The sequence below is a fragment of the Numenius arquata genome, chromosome 3, assembly GCF_964106895.1.
Source record: "Numenius arquata chromosome 3, bNumArq3.hap1.1, whole genome shotgun sequence".
Lineage (NCBI taxonomy): Eukaryota > Metazoa > Chordata > Aves > Charadriiformes > Scolopacidae > Numenius > Numenius arquata.
The window spans coordinates 40,290,547-40,311,939 of NC_133578.1; the positions used below are offsets into that span (position 1 = coordinate 40,290,547).

Here is a 21,393-nt window from a genome sequence, read left to right on the forward strand (position 1 = left end):
GTAGTCAGTCCATCATAGAAGGCCATGAGATGGTCAGACAGGATTTGCCCTCGGTGAAGCTGTGCTGGTGTCTCGAATCACTTCCCTGTCCTCCATGTGCCTTAGCATGGCTGCTAGGAGGATCTGTTCCATGATCTTCCCAGGCATAGAGATGAGACTGACAGGTCGGGAGTTCCCAGCATCCTCCTTTCTTTTGCACCTATTTTGGGTGCAATGTTTCCCTTTTTCCAGTCACTGGGGACTTCACCTGACTGCCATGACTTTTCAGGTATCATGGAGAGTTGTTTGGCAACTGTATCAGCCAATTCCCACAGGGATGCATCTCATCAGGCCCCATAGACTTCTTTATGTTCAGGTTCCTCAGGTGGGCACAGACCCGGTCTTTTCTTACTGTGGGAGGGACTTTTCTCCCCCAGTCCCTGCTTTATGGTCCAGCCACTTGAGAGGTGTGGGGAGAGAGGTTGCCAGTGAAGACCGAGGCAAAAAAGCTGTTGAGTACCTCAGCTTTTTCATCCAATTTTTTTCCAATTTGCCCGTTTTCCTCAGCAAGGAGGGTACACATTCTTTTATCTTCCTTTTCTGGATGACATACCTGTAGAAGCCCTTATTACTCTTGGCGTTCTATTGCCAAGTTCAGCTCCGTCTGCATCTTGCCCTTCCTGACCCCATCCCTACACAACCGGGTAGCATCCCCATACTCTTCCCAAGATACCTGTCCCTGCTTCCACTTCCTGTGCATCTCTTTCTTGCCCTTTAGTTTGACCAGCAGGTCTTGACTCAGCCATGACAGTCCCTTGCCTTGCTTTCCTGATTTCCTACACCTGGGGATCAAGAGCTCTTCTGCTCTGAGGAAAGCATCCTTAAAGATCTACCAGCTCTGTTCTGCTCCCTTGTCCCTGAGGGCACTTTTCCAGGGCGTCCTATTAACTCCTTGAACAGCTGGAAGTTTGCTTTCCTAAAATTCAGGGTCCTGACTTTACTTTTTGCTTGACTCGTATCCCTCAGGATTACAAAACCCACCAGTCCAAGACCACTGCAGCCCAGGCTGCCTCCCATCTTGACATCACTGAGTGGCTCGCTTGCATTGGTGACTATCAGATCCAGTATCGCATCCCCTCTGCTGAGGCTATCACATGGCTTAAGAATTTATCTTCGATGCACTCCAGAAGTCTCCTGGACAGCCTACAGCTCACTGTGCTACTTTCCCAGTAGATGTCAGGGGGTTGAAGTCCCCCAGCAGGACGAGAGCCTGTGAGAGCTATGCCTCCTGTAGCTGGAGTAAGAAGGTTCATCAATAGGCTCCCCTTGATTGGACAGCCTGTAGTAGACCCCAACCACAAAGTTCCCTTTGTTGCCTTGGTCTCTTCTTCTTACCCATAGGCTTTCTACCTGCTCATGGCTATTCTTCAGACAGCTCTTCACACTTTATCCACTTCTTGATGTAGAGGGCAACGCCTCTGCCCCTCCTTCCTCCCCTGTCCCTTCTGAACTGCCTGGTAGCCATCGATAGCTGCACTCCAGTCATGGGACTTGTCTCACCGGGTTTCAGTAATGGCAAGAGGAAAATCCCTTAATTCCTTTGGGTTATTTCACTGGTGTATCACTCTTGGCTCCTATTACCTCAGGAGCCCCTGGTTCATCTCCATAAGACTTCAAGTGTGTTGCAGTGCAGCCAGCACGTTTCAGCGCAACAGGTTGCAGGCCCTCACTAGCACCCTGTCCCTCTAACTGTTGCCTCTTGTCCCACAGCTTGTCACAGGCAAGCCTGATATTGCCCCCCTCCTCCCTTAATCCTAGTTTAAAGCTCTGTCAACGAGTCCTGCTAGCTCGTGAACCAAGACCCTCTTCCCCTTTCTCAAAGGTGAACGCCATCTGACACCAGCAAGCGTGGTGCCGTGTAGGTCAGTATCGAAAAACCCAAGATTGTGGCAGTGACACCAACCACGGAGCCACGTATTAACAGACTGGACTTGTCTGTTTCTTCCAGTGTCACTGTCTGCAACTGAGAGGAGAGGAAAAAATAACCTGTGCTCCGGATTCCCTTACCAACTGTTCCAAAGCCCTGAAGTCTCCTTTGATCCCTCCTGGACTACATGTTGTGGCTTCATCGCCACACAACGTGTTCTCTTCCCTAAAGAGAAGAGGGTGATTATTGCAACTACGCTTTAATAGCCCTCTAGTTTAATCCCAGCAGTCCTTGGATCAGTTACCCACAAAAGGGTAAGACTTGTACCAAGGCAATTGGCATATTTCCATTTCACATGGACCAGAGATGTTTTGCAATGCCCAGTTCAAGTGTGCACATGCTCAAAGCTTGCCTGGCAGAAGATCACACTGGGGCAAGATGACATGTGCAGAGGGGTCATGCAAGGTTCCTCCCTAGAAATACAGAACATTAGAAGTTTAAAAGCCTCTTCAACGGGTGATCTCATACCTGCAATTTGTAAATATAAACAAGATCATTTGCACCAATTTCTAGCAAAACCCGAGCCTGTATTAAGGTCCCTAGAAAATATTGCAGAAAAGATTTTTCACTTAATACAACCGCATTTTAGCTTGATGCCACCTCATTTGGCAAAGAGAATACTGCTCACTTTTTTCCCCTCATTATCAAGATCAGTAAAGCATCACTACTTATACTGATCCTGATTACTTCACTGAACAGCTGCCCCTGCCTTCTCACCTTCCAATATATAAGGAGCAAGCAGGTTAAAAGGGTTCCCACTCTAATGGTATCGTTAATTGACCCTTGATACAACTGTAGCTATTAGTACTGGAAATAAAGAAATCATTATTTGCAAAATTTAAGATCAGAGCCCTATAATCCTTATTCATGTAAGTCTTATTGGTTTATAATGAAACTAACTGCATCAGCAAAACCAATTTAAACAGGATGAAGTACAAAAAGAACAGGTTGCCAAGAACAAGTTGTAATCACCCACAGATACCCAGGGGTAGCTCTCAGTAACGCAATTAGCCTTACTGGAGTTTTGCTGGATTTGCATTAATAAAGCAAAGAGCAGGGGTTAGTCCCACAAATCTCTTAGAACAGCTAAAAGTAATTTAGAAATACACGACAGCAACAAAGAAGATAAGATACTACGCGTTCAAGATCTAGTAGAGATTGCAACTGAAACTTCCTCAGCTTACTCTGTGCTAGGTTTTAAGACTTAGACGCAGATTGAGTAAAGCTTGATGAGACTATTTTCCTAGAAAAGGAGGGAATCTGGACTGAGAGAAAGCCTTAGGGGGATTTGGCATGGCTAGCTTCAATTTGCTTTCATCAACAGCATTACTGGTCTCTGCCTACAGCACAGAGAATTTTTATACTGTCTCTTATATGCTTATAAAGTAACTTTAGAATCACAGACTTCGTGGAGCAAGGTAGAGATCTCACTTCGTGAAACAAGACCAGTCTATTTTTCCAACACATGGAAATGGCACAAGATGCTGCAGAGACTAAAATGAATCTGCTTAAGAACGGTAATTAATAAGTTAATCCAGGTGATATTCATTAAATATGATGGAGCAGATGCTTAGAAAGTCCTTAAACATCAATTGCCAGAAGTTAGCAGCATGTAATATGAAAATCTTTACTTCACTTAAACCTCTAAGTGTCCTATCTCCTTTAAGAAACCAGCATTTACCACAGCTGTTTTCTAGACTGGAGGTAGCAATTCCTAAGGTGCAGAGGGCAGGTTAAATTCTACTGGAAATGCTCATCCTTGCTCCGGAACCTCTTACATGCTTTTAAATGAAAGTAGTGATATTCCCCATCCTTTGCCTCAGAATGGGCTTCCTTAGTGTAAGGTTTCCTTCAAACCAAAACTGAATCGAAACAAAAGGAATCTCAAAATATGATAAACTGAACATCCAGGTAACGCAGAGCAGGGAGAGCAGGGCAAGCATGATTTCCTTTTCTTCTAGACCTTATTTCAAACCAGCTCACTTCCCCGTTCTGCAAAGGCAAACACCAGATTGAAGACATCTTCACCCCCATTTCCTCCTCTGCAAACCCCAGCAGCTTCAGTCTAAACTTGCACCAACTTTGAAGCTGTTTCTCTCCTCGTTTCCAGAAGGTGCAGATGCTTGTTGGAGCGCAGAGGTTCAGACCCTGTTGATGTGAAACCCCCCATGTTGTACACCCAATACAACAAGAACATGCGCAGGCACCTTCGGTATTTCTATCACCTCCCACAGAGCTGCCTTTTGTAGAGGGGGGCAGTTGAAGTAAGTCTCCAACTGGAAAACAAGCGTGAAACTCCAGTGATCAAAAGTTTTGAGCTGTTTTAAGGAGGGTGGGCTTTGCTGAGTATCAGCCTGTTATCTAAAAGATGTTTATGCATGGAAGAGAGACAGTCCAAGCTTGAGAAGCAGTCAGCTCAAACAGCTTTGCACTTTCCTTGTCTAACAGCCTAAACGAGGATGGGCATATTGTTCCAAGAAATTCAGAAAGCATTTTTCTCCTTGAAATGTCAGTCATGCAATCCTCTAGCTGTTCCAGTCAACTCCCAGTTGTTCTGAGTCCTGGAAAAGGACAGGGCTTTTTTTACAGGAAAAGCAGGGGGTTTTTTTGCATTCCTTTAAATGATCAGAGCTGAATCATTGCTGCTGCTCCAGGTAAGCAAAACAAATGAAGGAATAAGCAATCAGATGCTCAGAATTCTGCCAGATACTTTGCTGCAAAGACTGACACAAGCTTGTTTCAATGCATGTCGTTTCCGAGATCATTTTTCATTCCCTCCTTTAACAGACGACAATCAGTTTAAGAAAAAAACAAGCTGAAGAGCTATTAAAGATTTCTGGGTTTAATTACACTACTCTATGCTCTACGAAAAGCACAGAGAAAACACAGTGATACTTGAATCTTTGTCTCAGCCTGCTCGCAGAAGGATAACGATATGCTTTGTGCCCTATTACTGTCCCAGAAATAATGAAGGCAATAAAATAATGAAACCAATGAAAGATATGGCCAAGGGCAAGGAGCACAGTGACAACAGTGTCTCAATTGAATTCTGTGCTGCTTTGAAAGTGGATATATTGCTGACAGTGTATTATATATAGAAAATAAGGAACTGCAACTGGTAAGGTGAAATTTTTCTTCTGTGAAGATCTAATAATATCACCTTACAGTGATAACATCCTTTCATCCTAATCTTCTACCTGAAGACAAAAGGGAACCCAAAAACTGAAGATACATATTTAAGTCTTGGCTCTCTAATACTCTGAGGCCCTACATTTAGCTCAAACTGCTGGAAAATTCCACATTACCTCTCTACTGATACTAATGGATGCTGTATCTGTGTGTATAGACACATGTATAGACATAAGAGAAGAAAATTGTTTTTTATTAGAAAAACACAGCCTGAAAGCCTGCTGTAATGGAAGAGTTAACGTAAGAAATGCACTCTCAAATGAAATACTGTTTTTTGCAAGCGTGCAATGTTTTTTTAAAAAACTGGTATAATTAAGTGTAGGCTATAAATATAACTTTAGAAATAACAGTCAAATGCAGCTTACCTTGTAGTAAAAAAAATTCAAATGCTCACTTATGCATAGTCAGCATTTTATTAAGTGCTACATCAAGCTTTGTTTTCTCAAATTTTTCAGTAAAGTTTTTGAACATGAATTTACTTCCAAGTGAACAGTTTGGAACACTGAACTATAAGCAATTCCTTCAATTTATTTGCAGTGGCTTTGATAGAAGTAAGTCAGAATATGCACATACATTTGGAAGTTTACTTGCATAACATTTAAGGAAACTTATCCAAATACAAGTCAAAAAAGCCACAATAAATAGAGAAATTATGGAAAAGCAAAGACCTCTTTTTTTCCTAGACAAATGTTCCATCAGCAGGAGTCCCATTATTTGTTATAACAATCTTTAACTTGTAATGACTCTGAAGAAGACTAATAACAGACTGGTGGGAACAGATGGAGTGGTGTTGTTAATTATAGGCACTTAGCTGCATCAGACCCCATGAGTTATTACTAACATTTCCCACTAGGGAGGAGAATCACTCGCTTTTAAGTAGTATGTTGCTTACTAAGCTGGGAGCATTAACAGTCAGGATTGTACTAATCAGTACTAACAACATAAAATAAAACTCAGCTGCAAACAAAAAAAAACCCACAAAAATACTCCCTGAATAACCCCCACACTATTTTATTTATTTTACTTTTTCCAATCCCTTATATTTATGAAAATTCTTCCACAAAGATTTAAACTCAGGTCTCGCTAATTAAATCTCCCTACCACTCAGCTACAGAAAGCTACATACCTTTACTGGCAACATTAGCTTTCTAAGCATCCGATTAGCAAGATGATAAAATGAAGTAGAGGAAAACCACCCTAGCACATATGATAGAAGGTAAGCAGACCTCCTGAACTGAGCGAAGCCAAGAACCTGCAAAGCGATTCACCACAGAAAAAGGATAATTCAGTCTTCAGGATATTGTTTCAGAGCACCTGCACACACCCTTTCCAATTACACAACCCAAACATCGCCTCTAGGCCTTCTGAGTTTCCTGCTGCATCCCTACCTCCAAACAGGAAACCATCTCCCTAGTCCTTATCAACAAAGGGTCTGGAGGTTATTAAATCCATCTGCTTGCATAAGCAGAAACAGTATTTCTCCATGTTACATATTCAACAAGAAGCTACTCCTATTTGTACGAATCACAGCACAGAGAGGGGACACTGTTTTCCTTTTGCAAATGCTCATAAGGCCACAAACAGAAGCCACCGTAGGTGTTGCAGAAAACATTTCTGAGGGGACACCAATTCAACAGACCCTTCAAAAAAAAGCATGGAAACAAGTCTATTGACTAGCTGGAAGCCAACGGAACACTGTGAAAAAAAGTCCGATGTTTAAAGCGTCCGATGATGTGCCTTATTTGAAAAATTACTACGCATCTTTTGAAGCTTTAAGCAGTGCTTTATAAACATTAGTTACTGGAAAATTTAAAGAATCCTTATATTCTGATGTTTAGTCACACAGTAGAAAACTGGAATGAAATTTGTCTGTGAGTTTTCCACGGATAATTAACTCATTTGTAGTGTACTTATTAGCTAAAAGGACTTAGCCATAAAGGTCAAGGGGAAGAAGATGGGTTTTACAACTGCAATGAAAGCGGATACTAAGAAACACATTAGAATGAATAAATAAAAACCAGAATTTGGGGTGTAAGTCCAAAGAACAGCTGTATAGAAAAAGCACAGACGGTAAAAACTAATTACAGACTGCATGAAAGATGACATCAAAACCACTTGCATGCCAAGAGGACTTGCATGCTATGCAAGTCATCTTTCCCTGGAAATTACTATTTTAGTTGAAGAGCACTCCAGTCTGCCGGGCTAGTGGGTACAGAAATGAGTATTGAAAGTTATATTATACATTTAACCTGCCTGAGCCTGTGATTGCATACAGGCTGACAATGCTTTCAACAAAGAGAGAACTTTAGTGGAAAGTACGAACGGGGGTTATGATCAGCTGACAGTATAACTTTGGTTAGAAGCTGTAACTTTCAACAGGTCTCAGCAATAAAAATAAAAGCAAATAAGCAACACCTTGCCTTCCTACAGGCCTTGGTCACATACCCTAAGCAAGCAAAAGTTTCGTATCAATTTCAATGGAAGCTGCTTATAAGAAATCCAAGAATTTAACAAATTCCTTCCTCCTCTCCCAGGATATTTTCTATCACCTTCCAAATCCCTCTTAGTGTAGCCATGTACAAATTCACTCCCTACTGACGCTTGGGGTATGACCTACCCAATACTTCTAATAATGAAATGCACACATTTGCCAAGGAAGGAGTAGTTGTATTTAATTAAATCTCTTGTCATTCAGGAGATTAAAAAACAAAACCCTCACAACTTTATGTTGATAGTACTGATAACCAGGGCAGTTGTTGAAAATTTTCTCTGGAATTCCATCTCCAATTTCTGGTTACAAAGCTTGAAGAATCCCATATATTTTGTACTTACATTCAAACTTGAGGACCCAACATCCAGTCAGAACAGCCATCATACATTTGACAGTTCTTGGCATTGGAGCATCAGGGATAACAAGATGAGTTACTAGGAGAAAGATTACATCAGTAGAAGTAAAGGCACATGAAAAACAGAGCCATGCCTGGCTAAAAAGCAATCAATCACCATTTAAAGAATAAACAGACTATAATAATCTATGAACCACTCTTTCCAGCACAAGTATACAATTTTTGAGACTAGGATACGAGTAAATGGAAGCACTATTAGAAGTTTTGTGGTTTCCGACATATACTTGCTATGAAAAAGGGAAAACCTGTTTTTATAGTTCTAAGCTAACACTTAAAACTTCAGAGGAGGTTCTGGTTTATAGGATAGTACATTTTTCCAATCCTTTTAAAGTTATATTTAACTCTGACAGGAATCTTACTATAGAATCTCACTACTTTAACACAAAGCTAACAGAACTCAACTCAGAATTCTGAAGTATTAATCAGGGTGTGAAAGACAGTAGGGTAAAACTACCTTAGCACTTCTTTCACAAGCAGAAGCACTCCAAAGAAAAACTAATAGGAGGGATTAAGACAATGTTACCCCCCTCAAAAGGGAACAACAACAGGAAAAAAAAAAGCACCACATAATTTGGCTCCATCCTCTGAATCAAGAACAAAATTTGAAGGAAGGTAGCACATGAGAAAAAAATTGTCAACTTTTAGTCAGTGACATGCTCTTTCTAAAGGCACCATCTGCCTAAGACTCCCTTCTGCAACATAAAAGCCTTACAGGATGTCTCATATGAGCAGAGACCTTGGTCAAAGTTGGTAAAAGTTGGTAAAAGTATAAAGAGAAGAAGTCTTTAAGGAGAACTTACAGGTTTTAAATAACAGACAATATACTGTCAAACTGTGGCTCCTCCAGAAGTCTCCTGCCTCAGTAACCAGGCAGGCTTTATGAGTTTACACGCAACGCAAGACACCATTGTTCTACTACTGCTATAATTCCAAGGATTTCAGAAAGTGCACTTATTAAGTATGACAAAAAGCTCTTGCAGCCAGTATCTTAAAGGAGGAAGTGCAGAACTGCAGTTACTTATATCTGGACAGAGACATTTCAACAAGACTGCGTACCTTTGCTGTTAAATTCAGTACACCTTTGAGCCTTCAGAACTGTTGCCAGTTTGATCAGCAATTTCTGTTGCTGTGAACTCAGATTACTCCCCAGTATAACAAGAGGTCCATCTCTTTGCTGGCTCGGGCTCAGAGCCTGCATGAACATAAAATCCTACAGTAAGCTGAATGTTTGGGAACATAAAGAAAGCAACTAACTTGTTTGACAGATGTGTCTAATAAAGAATAAGCATTTTGAAAAACAATTCATGGCAAGCTTAGTGGACACGGTCCATAAATAAATCTCTATATAACAAAACAGCTCTAGAGGAAAGAAAGCTAGATATTAGAGGTCTTCATTCAGCTTATGCAAGGTACCATAACAGCTTATGCATCAGGTTTTTTCTTCCTTGCTTTTTTTTTTTTAAGACACTGGTGTGCACACATTCAGCTGGTCGAACATTGTGTAAACAGCCTTGCTGACTCGAAGGAGAGAAAAATTTCCCAAGCAAGTAGTAAAGCCTCCTACTTTTAGTGAAGTATTACCAACAGATTCGCTACCAATATGTTGAGTAACCTACATAATTAAACACCTGCATTTCCTTCTACTAAAAATGTCCCTAATACGTTGCTCTGTAAGTAATAAATGCTTAAGTTTTGTTATGCAGATAGTACTAATGCAAAGTAAGAGGAGCTGCTTGCTAAAGTTTTATGCTGACAAAGATGTGATACGTCAGCTCCTGGGTCTTTGGAAGTACTCCCAGATTCCCTAGTACAGACACACCTTTGAGACCCAGTTACCCTAAAGCTTTGGATCAAGTCATCCATATGAGCTGGTAACCATCCACTGGCATACACTCATCCCAAAGCAAACGCAAATGTTGAGCGTTCTGTTTGCGACGGAAGAGCTGCATCTTACATCTGTTACAAGTGGGAGGAACAGTCATATCATTGCTGATTTAGCTCCAACAGTTTACTTTTGGCCAGTGGGTATCTTATTACCCACTGGATCACAACAGGCTGTATACCCTGGAGTAGAATAGGACTACTTGTAACGGTCAGGTGAGTTTAACCATCATTCATCAGGAAGCACAAAGTCTGAGTAACCTGATTTTGGTCACAAATCCTGAGAAGTATTTGGCAGAAAGGGGGAAAAAACAAAAACAAAACCCCCAAAATAACCTTCGAAAAGCTGCTTTCAACTGCTGAGCCGGTATCTTCATTGTTGGACAAAGGACAATACTGGAACAGCCTTTTGAAGGCACACAAAAAGCACCTGGAGTAAAGACTGCTTTCAGCCAGTCCAGCAAACAGAACAAATTTAAATATGCAGAAAACAACAGCGTGTTCAATCAACAATACTTCAGGAATAACATATTGTTCATTCTCCTATAATAAAGCCACATTACAAGAAATGTCCTTTGTTTTCCCAGATAAAGCTATGATAACACAGAATATCATAGCCTGTAAGCATCCCACATATGTTCTAGAAATATTGTCCAAGTTAGTATCCCAGCCTATTTAAAATCTCCCTGTAAAGGCAGGTGATGTTCTTTACTTAGGTCCAAGCCTTCAATACTTACAAGATAAAATTACGTTTTTTTAAAAAGCAAACCAAAACAAAAAACGGCACACACTTACCTCACAGGGCTGGCTAAATGAAAATGACTCATTCTTCACTGGTAACATTAGCACAGACTTCATCTTTTCACTTTCCGCATAGTCCACAGGCCGCAGACCAAATATATTACTGGCAAAACAAGCACATGATGGTTTTAAGTAAATAAAATGTGACTTTATCCTTAACTAACTGGGCACGTTAGCTGGGTAGCTTTCCCTCCCACTTTCTTATTAATATGTAATTTCAGCTAAAAACCACAAAGCTTCAAGTAAGAATTGCATTTAAGACAGATGGATACCGAATTACAAGCTGCTGCATTCAGCTGAAGAGTAAGAGATGTTCAGAGCAGTATGCTCAGTTAAATAAACCACAGTCCTTGCTAAACTGTTTCAAGATAATTTTGTTATCATTCACAGGAGCTAGAAAATTTCAGCTTTAATCTTTGATTGCAGTCATATAACCAAGAAAAAAAAAAAAGTATTTTTGGCTTACCCATTTGCCATAAAAGCCATGTCAGAAGACTGGACACTTAACAAGAGTGTATTAAACACCGGAGCTTGATGTGGTTATGCTTTTATGGGAAAAGCTATCTGCTTCCTACTTGGGAACTGCGACTCCCTCGCGCTTCCAAAATTTGAGTATGCATCTCATTTTCCCTCAGCGTGCTGTTCTACAGCACACGTTACAGCCAATTCATTCAAATTTTAGTTGTTTTGCCAATTTTGTTGAACGCTATTCATCCTACGTGGCACCTCATAGTGATTAGACATGCTTCAAGACCCATTTCCTCCCCCATTCTTTCAGCATTACCCAGACAGATAGGATTTGCTATAAACACAACATCAAGCACAGCCATGGCTTCTATCTCTTCTTCACACAACTTTGCAGCTGCAGGACGGTAGCAAGTGGAGGAAAGCTTGAAACCGCCGAACAGGTATAATTGCTGTTAACGAACGCGATCCTCTCCCAGCACTCTTCGGAAATATTTTGCTTGCTTTGCCCTTTGTGGAAATAATGGCTATTCCAGCTGATCCTCTTCTCCCCACCTCATGGAGCTCTGGCTCTCAAAAGGCATAACAAGAGCTCGTTATGAAGGGGAAGCTTGTCACCGAGAACAAAGCCCTGACTCCGTATCTGAAATCCAGCAAGCTTAGTCATCAAGCAATGAAACATTTAAAGAGGTCAAAAAACCACTGCATCTCTGAAGTACTGTCTCTTACTTCACCACACGTTGCTGTGCAGAGTAGGAATCTAGGAAGCTTTATAGGGAATTCCACATGAGGCCATAACCCAATCCAGCCCAAAGAGAAGCTCCCATCACCAAATCTTCACTTCAACTTAACTGGGGGGCTTCGGCCAGTGTAAGGCTGAAAGATGCATCTGACCTTAGCACCCTTCTATGCTCCTGACTCTGAGCACTGCTCACTAACAGAGCCTCTTGGGAAAACAACAATCCACAAAAATCCCACACAGAAGATTCTGGGATGGTATTTTTACAATCGCTAATTTTACAATACTACCAACCCCAAGCTCTTCTGTGTTACTAATGAGCGAAGAGCTAAGCATAATACAAATTCTGCAGACTAAAAGATAATTGGTTAAATCTCAGCCCAGTCCTGGGAGTTGCAGCCCATTAAATATTGTCGTGCTGTTCCTGCTTTGTCATGCATCATCAGGGTAGCTCTTGCCCTTTCTTTAAATAAGGGCCATATTTGACTCAGACTGCTGCAGGACAGAGTTCCTTTGAACAACACATCCCGGGGGAGGGTGAGGGGGGAAGAAATATTAGCACATACACTAAAATCACCTTTAGACTAGCTGGCTGACCTTTTCCTGTGAACTAAGCAGGGGGAGGAAATCACTGTCTGTCAGTAGCAGAGGTTTGGGAATGTCTCCCCGTGCAAGTCACAGTAAGATCCTTGACTGTTGGAAAAAGGCTCATGAATGTTTACCATAGATAAACATATAGGTCATCACAGTGAAATATAGAACATTTTTTGCCAATCAAACTGTACAAATAAGAGCTCCAGCTACTCCCTCTGTAGTCACTTAAATTTTTTTTTCTGCATTTTTAAGATCATTTCAGTTGCCTCTTACCGGTGTTATTACAAAATGCTGTCCTGTCATTATGCAGCACTAAAGAATTAATGGCTATTCATAGGATGTTAAGGCTGGCATAGTTAAAGTAAAATGTGACAAACCTGGGAGCTGAGGTCTGAAAAAAGAAACACCAGGCCAAGGGATGGGTTTAAGACTTTTGAATGTTTGCAACAAAGCAGCTTGTTGAGCTTAAGGAAAGGGAGAAAAAAAAATAGCCGAAACAGAAGACGATTTACAAAATAAAAACTGAGACAAGAAACACATCCTAACAACAAATTTCAAGTATGGTATTGCTGTAATTTACACATCCTTTCCAAAGAAAAAGGATGAAAATTGGATTTGTTCTTTTTAGTTACGCACCCACTAACCATCCAAACAGTAAGTACTCATGATCAGAAAGAGACCTTGCCCAGTCTTTGTTGGGTTGATACAGTTAGCAGTGCAGTTACTGAAGAAACTGCTTTTAATATATTAGGAATATATATTATTTTTCACCCTGTGACTAGCATCAAGGACCAGATCTATGCAGCCACAAGAACACCAGTAAGGCACAAGAATGGGAAACAGAAGCTTTTGGCAAAAATGCATGCTCAAATCTGTCTTTACTCAGCCACACTGAGCAAGCAAAATCGTCCACCTTGTTTCAGAGTAAAAATTGATTTTCGATTCAGTTTGCAAAGCAAAATTAAGCGAGACATGCGCATTAGGTTCACCCTAACACACAAACACAGCATTTTTAGAAATATCAATACCTCTGTTTGTGTGCTCCTACTACAGGTCTGGGTTTGTTGAGAAAGGGTCCAGCGCATGTGAAGGCTTAACAAGACAAGTTTCACACTCAGAAGGAAGACACAATTGTGTCTCTGGTGCTTCAGCTAGAATACAAGGTCTCTCAGACATACTTCTTCCTACCAGAATGCAAGTGGGCTTTTTGCAAGTTGTTTTAAATCTTCAAGAGTCAGATGTATCCTTTGATGCAAGCAGTCTCCTATTAGTCAGTCATCAAGGTACTGAATAGTCAATAGAGGGTTCTTACAGCTGGAACAAATTCCAATCAAAGGGCAGGACGCCTATGCCGAGAACAAAGGTGAGTCCAATGAAGAGAAACTTGATGTAATCTGCTGAGTATGACTTTACAGGAGATGACAAATGGTATCCTAAGGACTGACAGATCAAAGAGCTTCTTATGAAAAGCTTTAGAAATTGGATTCAGTTTATGGTGCAACATTGCTGAAGCCTTAGGTACGAAGACAACAGAGGTTACTGCTGTAGTCAAAAAGAAACTTAACAGTTACCTTCTAAATGTTTCAGTAAACTGTCAGGAAACAAGCAACCAGAGGGAGACACACCCTCGTCAATTCTTCAGAAGCCCCAAATTTTCACAGCTTTTGATACAAGCAAACAATGACTATATAATACTTTGTAATCAGGAGTTTTAGGCTGCTCCATTTTGACACCAGAAGTTATTTTCTCTTCCACAGCTGAGTATAAACCAAGTTTTACCCCAGCCCCACAAAAAGCCAGCAATGTGCCCTTGTGGCCAAGAGGGCCAATGGGATCCTGGGCTGCGTAGGGAAGAGTGTGGCCAGTAGGTCCAGGGAGGTCATTCTCCCCCTCTACTCTGCACTGGTGAGGTCACAACTGGAATACTGCGTCCAGTTCTGGGCTCCCCAGTTCAAGAGAGACAGGGAACTACTGGAGAGAGTCCAGCGAAGGGCAACTAAGATGATTAAGGGATTGGAGCACCTCCCTTAAGAGGAAAGCCTGAGAGAGCTGGGACTCTTTAGCCTGGAGAAGAGAAGGCTGAGGGGAGACCTTATCTATGTTTACAAGTACCTAAAGGGTGGGTTGAAGGAGGATGGAGCTGGACTCTTTTCAGTGGTTCCCAGTGACAGGACGAGGGGCAACGGGCACAAGCTGGAACATGGAAAGTTCCATTCAAATATGAGAAAGAACTTCTTTCTGGTGAGGGTGCCAGAGCCCTGGAACAGGCTGCCCAGGGAGGTCATGGGAGTCCCCTTCTCTGGAGATCTTCAAGACCCTCCTGGATGCAGTCCTGAGTGATGTGCTCTGGGCAACCCTGCTTTAGCAAGGTAGTTGGACTAGACGATCTCTAGAGCTCCCTTCCAACTCTGACAATTCCCTGATTCTGTGAAAAAAGAGTTCAGTATTGAATGGAAGCCCCACCACCAGGTCCCAGTGCAGTACCGTAACCACTCATTCCCATATGGAAATCTGGCTCTCCGCTCAGCGCTTGTATTCCGAGATTGCGGTAAGCAGAAAACTTTTTTGAACCTGACAGAAGGAAAAAAAATTAATCTGTGGAGCCAGAAAGACCGTCTTAGATACCCAAACAGGGACAGGGTTTTAATTAACCTGCTGTCAGCAGGAAGTTAAGCATACTGTCTTGCACTTGCACAGCAAAGCCCTGCACTATCTTGACTTAGACAAAGCAGACAAAATTATGTCAGTGTCATGGGTCTAATGGCTCCTGGAATTAACTGCAGGTTATAATAGGTTTTGCCCCTACGCTATTCAAATTGAAGCCCACGGTCTATCCCTAAGCATTCACACAGGTTTGTTCAGAATCAGACTCACAACTGAGCAAAGACAACTAACACCTAAAGAAATAGGGCAACACAACAATTTTTACTAATGCTGAACTTATTGTGCATGAAGAACTGGCAAGATAGCCCATTTGAGTGAAAGCATTTAGGAAACACTGTGAAATTGCAAATGCACAGATCTAATTTTTCAAGTCACTTGACTTGCTGTGAAGCAAGGAAAAAAAAAAGACAGAATTCAAGAGAGCGAGAGCATGAAAAAAGCTATAAAAATATAAATTAGCTATGTGTAGGAGATTAACTAAAAAAATTAACTAGACCAGCAGGACAATTAATAGGTCCACTGGTCCATATAATATTTTTCATTTGTAGTTTGTATCTTTCCCAGCCAGTGAAAACTTAAAATGGCAAATGAAGTGCCACAAGTATTAAATCTTACAGATTTCAAAAAAAAATTTTTTGCCAAGGGATACTGAAATCCCAGGATTGCTTCCTGGCAAAAGAGGTAGCTCTCATCTGTATTCTTTTGGTCCAAAAGATATGTAGCTGCTTCATATTACACAGAGTTACTCCTTAATGCACTATGTATTAACATGCAAGAAGAAAGAACTAGCCTGAAAGACACTTGGAATGAGATGTAACTGATAGGTCTGTGAACTTGACAGTCTAAATTTGAAATTGCAAAGTCTCAGCTCTCTGATGGCTAAGGTTATGCTAATATTTGTGTGCCTCATGAATTGAGGTCCCTTAGACCTCAGTTTGGTCCCAGATATATCTTACATCCCTCTACAGACCAGTGGATCTTACCTACCTTTGGGCCTACAGTCAGTAAATACTGCACATCTTTAAAGAAGTATTTAATCTTGCACAGCTGAGTACCACACTAAATTTCAAAACTACTGCTCTAAGCAGGCTATTCAACACAGGCTCTGTTTTTATTCCAGTAGATTAACTCTCCAACACACAAGGGACATTAAGACACAAAACTGAGTTAATTCTATGGTCAAAACAGCAGCAAGACATCAGTCACTTTTGTGGGGTTTCATGCTATATATTTCATAGTGTCCCAAGTCACATTTGAATCCATTTATCATGTTCACGTTTTACTTAGCTTAGCTAAAGGAAAAGACTTTAAGAAACCAGAGTGAACTAATCAAACTTTCCCCCCCATCCCTGTGGGGTAATGAAGAATCACTTTAATATACTAGGATAAAGAAGGCCTTCTCCTGAGCTGAAAGTTAGTTCACTGAGAGCCTGAAGAGCCCACAAAAGGTCTAGAAAGAGTTCCATACACAGAAAAAAATGCAAATTCAAATCAGACAAATTAACCAGTTTGGCAAAATTGGCTTGGTAAGGTCTTAGCTCTAACACTGCACACCTCTAAAGTTAAGGCACTCCTTAGGTATATTCCTCAAGAAAATAAACTTTTGAGAAGAGATGCAAGTTCTACTCATCACTGCTCAATTTCTACTTTAAAGATTTTAGAGTAATAATGAAATGAAGGTGAGCAGATCCTGCATTAAGTACAAAGAGGCCAATTACAACTAGTCATACTGAAAAGAACTTTAATTGCACCATCTTAAGTGATCACCCTGTTCTCACCTCGTTTTTAAAACTGTGGTCTGAAGGTCTTGGGGATCTAGGAAAAATGTCGCTGAAGAAAAGCAAGCTTCTTGTCAGATGTGACTTCATTATAAGGGCACCTGCAGCCACTAGAAAGAAACATTTAAACCTTCTACATTAAAGAAGGTTCAAGTCCACTTACCTAGACAAATCTAATCACTGTTTAATTAGGACTACCACTATCAGAAGCAGTGACAGAAAAAAACCTGTAAGATTTGTAAAAATTGTGATCCAGGGAAAGATCACAGCACAATTCATTACTGGAAGCCAGTAGGGCACAGGAAGGGAGGGAGGCACAAGACGGATTCTCAGAAGTCTCAGACATACAGTTCCTTGTTTCTGTTGTTTCTTGGTAGTGTTTAGAAAAGGTCAGTAAAGTCTTACTATTCAAGTCTAAACACTTTGCCTGTACATCCCTTTCTCTATGTCTCTAATGCTCTCTGTAAAAATGGGGGGGCGTGGGGAAATCCCAACTTTTTCCATCATCAATGCAATAGTAACACGCACAGTAGCACTTCAGCCAAAGATAAGAGAGCCTACAGAAGATTTGAAAGCCTGATTTTTTCCGAAGGGGAGGTGGGTACAGGACTGGATTTTTGCCAAAGCACCTGTAGTTCCTTTTGCCAAATGAAACAAAGATTCAAGGCAGCTAAATTTATTCCCAAAGAGATTTTAATTTAAAAGAAAAAATAATTATGTATATTTATTAACATCACACACTAGGGATTCCAAGTACCCTAGAGATTAAGTCAAGGACAGCGCATACTTAGAAGTGGGTTAGAACCCGTTTTTCGTACTCAGAGATACTGCAAGAGGTAGCTACTCGCAGAGTTGTGACATACTGATGTCACATGGTTTTAATAGACAACTGAACATTACCTGTATTCAGTGAAAAAGCTAAGCCAGAGCTTAAGGGTCACATACACCTTTTATTCCATGATTAAAAAGTTTCTCTTTCAATAGGAAGCCATGTTTGCTCACGCATGCGGCAGAGACTAAGGCTATTGAGACACCTGAAGAGCCCACTATTGGCATTGGAGTCTCTGCTGTGCAAATCTTCCAGTACCTAATTCCCGTCAAAACCTTCCATCAAAGCTGTTGCCTGTGCTATGCTTTCAAATACCAGATAGACAAGTGGTAAGTGTCACACAGCGAGTTCCCAATATTCAAGTGGCTTGAAAATTAGTTTCTGAAGCCGTCAGCTTTTCAAGGTGTAACATGCTAGTCTTTGTTGTTCAAGAACAAAGTGAACACAAAGAAACGATCCTTGTTTTACTTTTTCACGCTGAAGTTCTGTGGGATGTTTTGCTGTTTTTTGCATCCAATATATTCAAGATTAGGATTGTTTTTGAAAACTCTATGGCTTTTCCACAGAGCAACTTAATTCTATAAGCTTCAAGAGTGAATACCGAGAGCTGAAGTGATTAAGCTGAACTTGTTTATGCTTCTTTATGCATCATGCAAGACTTCATCCTATTGTGTTACTATATACACACACACACCCCCATCGACAACATGCTTTGGACTCAAATTTTATACACACAGGCAGCGGCACAATACCACAACACCTAAAGCCACATTTAGTGTCTGAAATAATAGCTTGCAGGGTTATTCATAGACTAATAGGTATTTTAGCACCTCCTCTACACAAATAGAAGATTCAACTGAAAACATTTCTAAGCCTTTTTCTTTTTTCTTTTTTTTTTTTTTTTAAATTAAAAAGTGTATCAAGTGCTTTGATCCCAAATGGAAAAAATAAAAAACACTTCCCAAATCTCAGCCTGTGTCTATGCCATTCGTGAAGGTAGAAGAGACTGGACAGAAACACCTTATGCTAGCAAGTAGTATAGTAAAATTAAAGAGACAAAAACCAGCTGTAGCAGGTCAAAACTCATCCAGCTCAGCATCTTAGATCTGACAGTAGCTATAACAAGATGCCAGCAGAAAAGTGTAAGAAACGGGTAAGCATATTTTGTTGTTTTCCTAGTACAGTCTCCAATACTCCAGCTATCTATGACTCAGATACCCTCAGAAAAGCTTAGGACAAAGCAAAACAGAAAGGAAAGACCTACCTGGAAAATGGGAATGCAAGTACAGCAGAGCATATACTTAACACCCACCTCCTCACTTCAAATAAATCACATTTATTACCAGCTTTGCTTCATATTTACTTAACATACACCCTGGAAGTTGGAGCTGTAGCTAATGCCACAGTTAAAATAGCACCCCACACCTACTTACACTGCATCACGGGAGGCACCATGCAAAAGCAGCAGCTCAACAATGCTCACATGCCCATTCTTGGCAGCGTCATGAAGTGGCGAGTCATTCTGATACCCCGTAGTATTCACTAACGCCTTGTATTGTAGCAACAGCTCCACCACTTCTTTGTGCCCGTGGTTACATGCTTCGTGCTAGTCGGGTAAATCCATAAGTAGTAAAGAGAGAAAACTCAAGTTAAACGGAATTCAGAGAGGAAGGACCTCTCTCACACCAGTTAGCACATTCATTTTCAAACACCTCTCAGTAGATGGCTGGGGAAGACTATGCAAGGGTACTGCATTACATTCCTGACATGAATTAACCTTGGAACTAATAAAAAGCACAAAGAACTGAACAAAGGCCAACTGTGTGCAAATTAGACTACAGGGAACAAAGCCTCCCAGATTACAGACTCTGTCAAGAGTATTCTTCAGGAGAGGAAGAAGTCATGGTTGAAAAGAACCTTTTGTTTATTTTCTATAATTCAGATGAGCAATTTTTTCATTCAACTACTTGATATATTTCCAAAATGGTAAAAAAAAAAAAAAATCACTGAGGACATTAAGAACCCATAAAATATGCATATTGTCTGCAACTGATCATTATCTAGTTATCACGGTTATATTTTCTGCATTTTCAGAAGCACAGGCTGATAGATTTCTTACCATGCCCTACCTCAGCAAAGGAGAGTTGGATTTGGGCAGGTCAGTAGTTGCTAATAAATTCTTTTGAATTTATTTATCACTTCTTCAATTGCATTCACCCAAATGCATGTAAAAGGAACTAAAATATAGGAGAGTGAAGGAGGGATGAAGTAAAATCTGATCAGAAGACGAATGACAGAAAAAAAAAGTCTTCAACACTCACCAGTGGTGTCCAGCCAGCATTATCTTTGACATTCGGATCTGCCCCATTTTTCAGCAGCTCTTCAACAGCTGCTAAGTCACCCTACATAGGAAAACAACATAGTTATTAAAAAATAATGAAGAAGATACGCAAAGACAACAAAAATTTAAGAGATGCAGATTTATAAATTTAGCTGCAATAAAAATGTAATGATACAAGTCTTCCATTTAGATATTGTCAAGATAACAAAAACTCAACTGGTTTGGAGACCACAGTTTATCATTACTGTTCATTTAGAAGCACCTACACATTTTACACAAATACATATTTTTACATAAAAACAATGCACATAAGATTTAACTCAGAATAAACAGGCAAGTATTTGCTGATTGAAATCTGTCCACTAGAGTCAACTGCAGGGATTAAAATCAGGAACATTTATTCAGAAATGCCTTGTCCTTCAGACTGGATTTTTTTTCAAACTAATCTAAATAACTGGCTAGGAACATGTATAGGTGAAAGAGATTAATAAGCCTGACAAGCTTCTATAAATTGTTTTCCCCACAAGTCAAAAGGAAAAAGGAAAGAGCTTTATTTAACACTGCAATTACTACTCATGTTGAATCCCACTGACACTTTCTCTGACAGTTGTTCTACCAAAATAGTTTTCATTTGCTTTTTGGAAGTACACTATATTCAGTTTTTATTATAAGCAAGGAAATGTGTGTGGAAAAGGGTGAAGACTGATGCAGAGATTATGGGAAGAGGAAAGAAGCTGAGTAGAGACAAGGTGAAAAAAGCAACTGGCCAGAACTTGTGAATCAGAGATTTTGACACTCTTCAAAGGCAAATAAAAGAGAGCAAGCTGGTAATAAGATTGGAACATATACAGATGCAGCTATAAATAGACAAGGAGAGGACTCCTGCAGAAGCTGAGGCAAGGAAATCTCTGCAGTGCAGATCGTCCTAAAGCAGGTGGAAAAAGTAACCCAAAGAGACTAAAACCAAACCTACTCTTGATTTCTCTTTTCAACAGCACTGTACGGACCCCCAGCACGTAAAACTCACTTTGTGCCATTTCAGCCAGTTCCTGCTTCTGGCATTTGTACTACAGAGCTGCAATTGCAAAGGTTTGCCCTACTGGATGAGGCACTGTGAATACTATTCCAAAATTTTCACTGCAATACCAGGAGCCCTCCACAGCTGCAGGTAGACAACTCACGTGGCCAGGCTGTCCCACACCTCTCAGCATCAGGCCAAAGCAACGATTTACCTGCAATA

General features: G+C 40.6%; 1 protein-coding gene across 1 annotated transcript in view; it reads right to left on the reverse strand.

Moving 5' to 3' along the window:
• Positions 1-21,393, reverse strand: part of BARD1 (BRCA1 associated RING domain 1) — a 51,307-nt gene that overhangs the window by 7,413 nt on the left and 22,501 nt on the right. The window contains exons 5-9 of the mRNA XM_074145323.1: positions 20,134-20,214; positions 19,246-19,418; positions 10,738-10,846; positions 9,118-9,253; positions 7,988-8,080 (exon numbers count right to left, since the gene is read on the reverse strand). Coding sequence (XP_074001424.1) covers positions 7,988-8,080; positions 9,118-9,253; positions 10,738-10,846; positions 19,246-19,418; positions 20,134-20,214 — 592 coding nt within the window. The remainder of the gene's footprint in view (positions 1-7,987; positions 8,081-9,117; positions 9,254-10,737; positions 10,847-19,245; positions 19,419-20,133; positions 20,215-21,393) is intronic.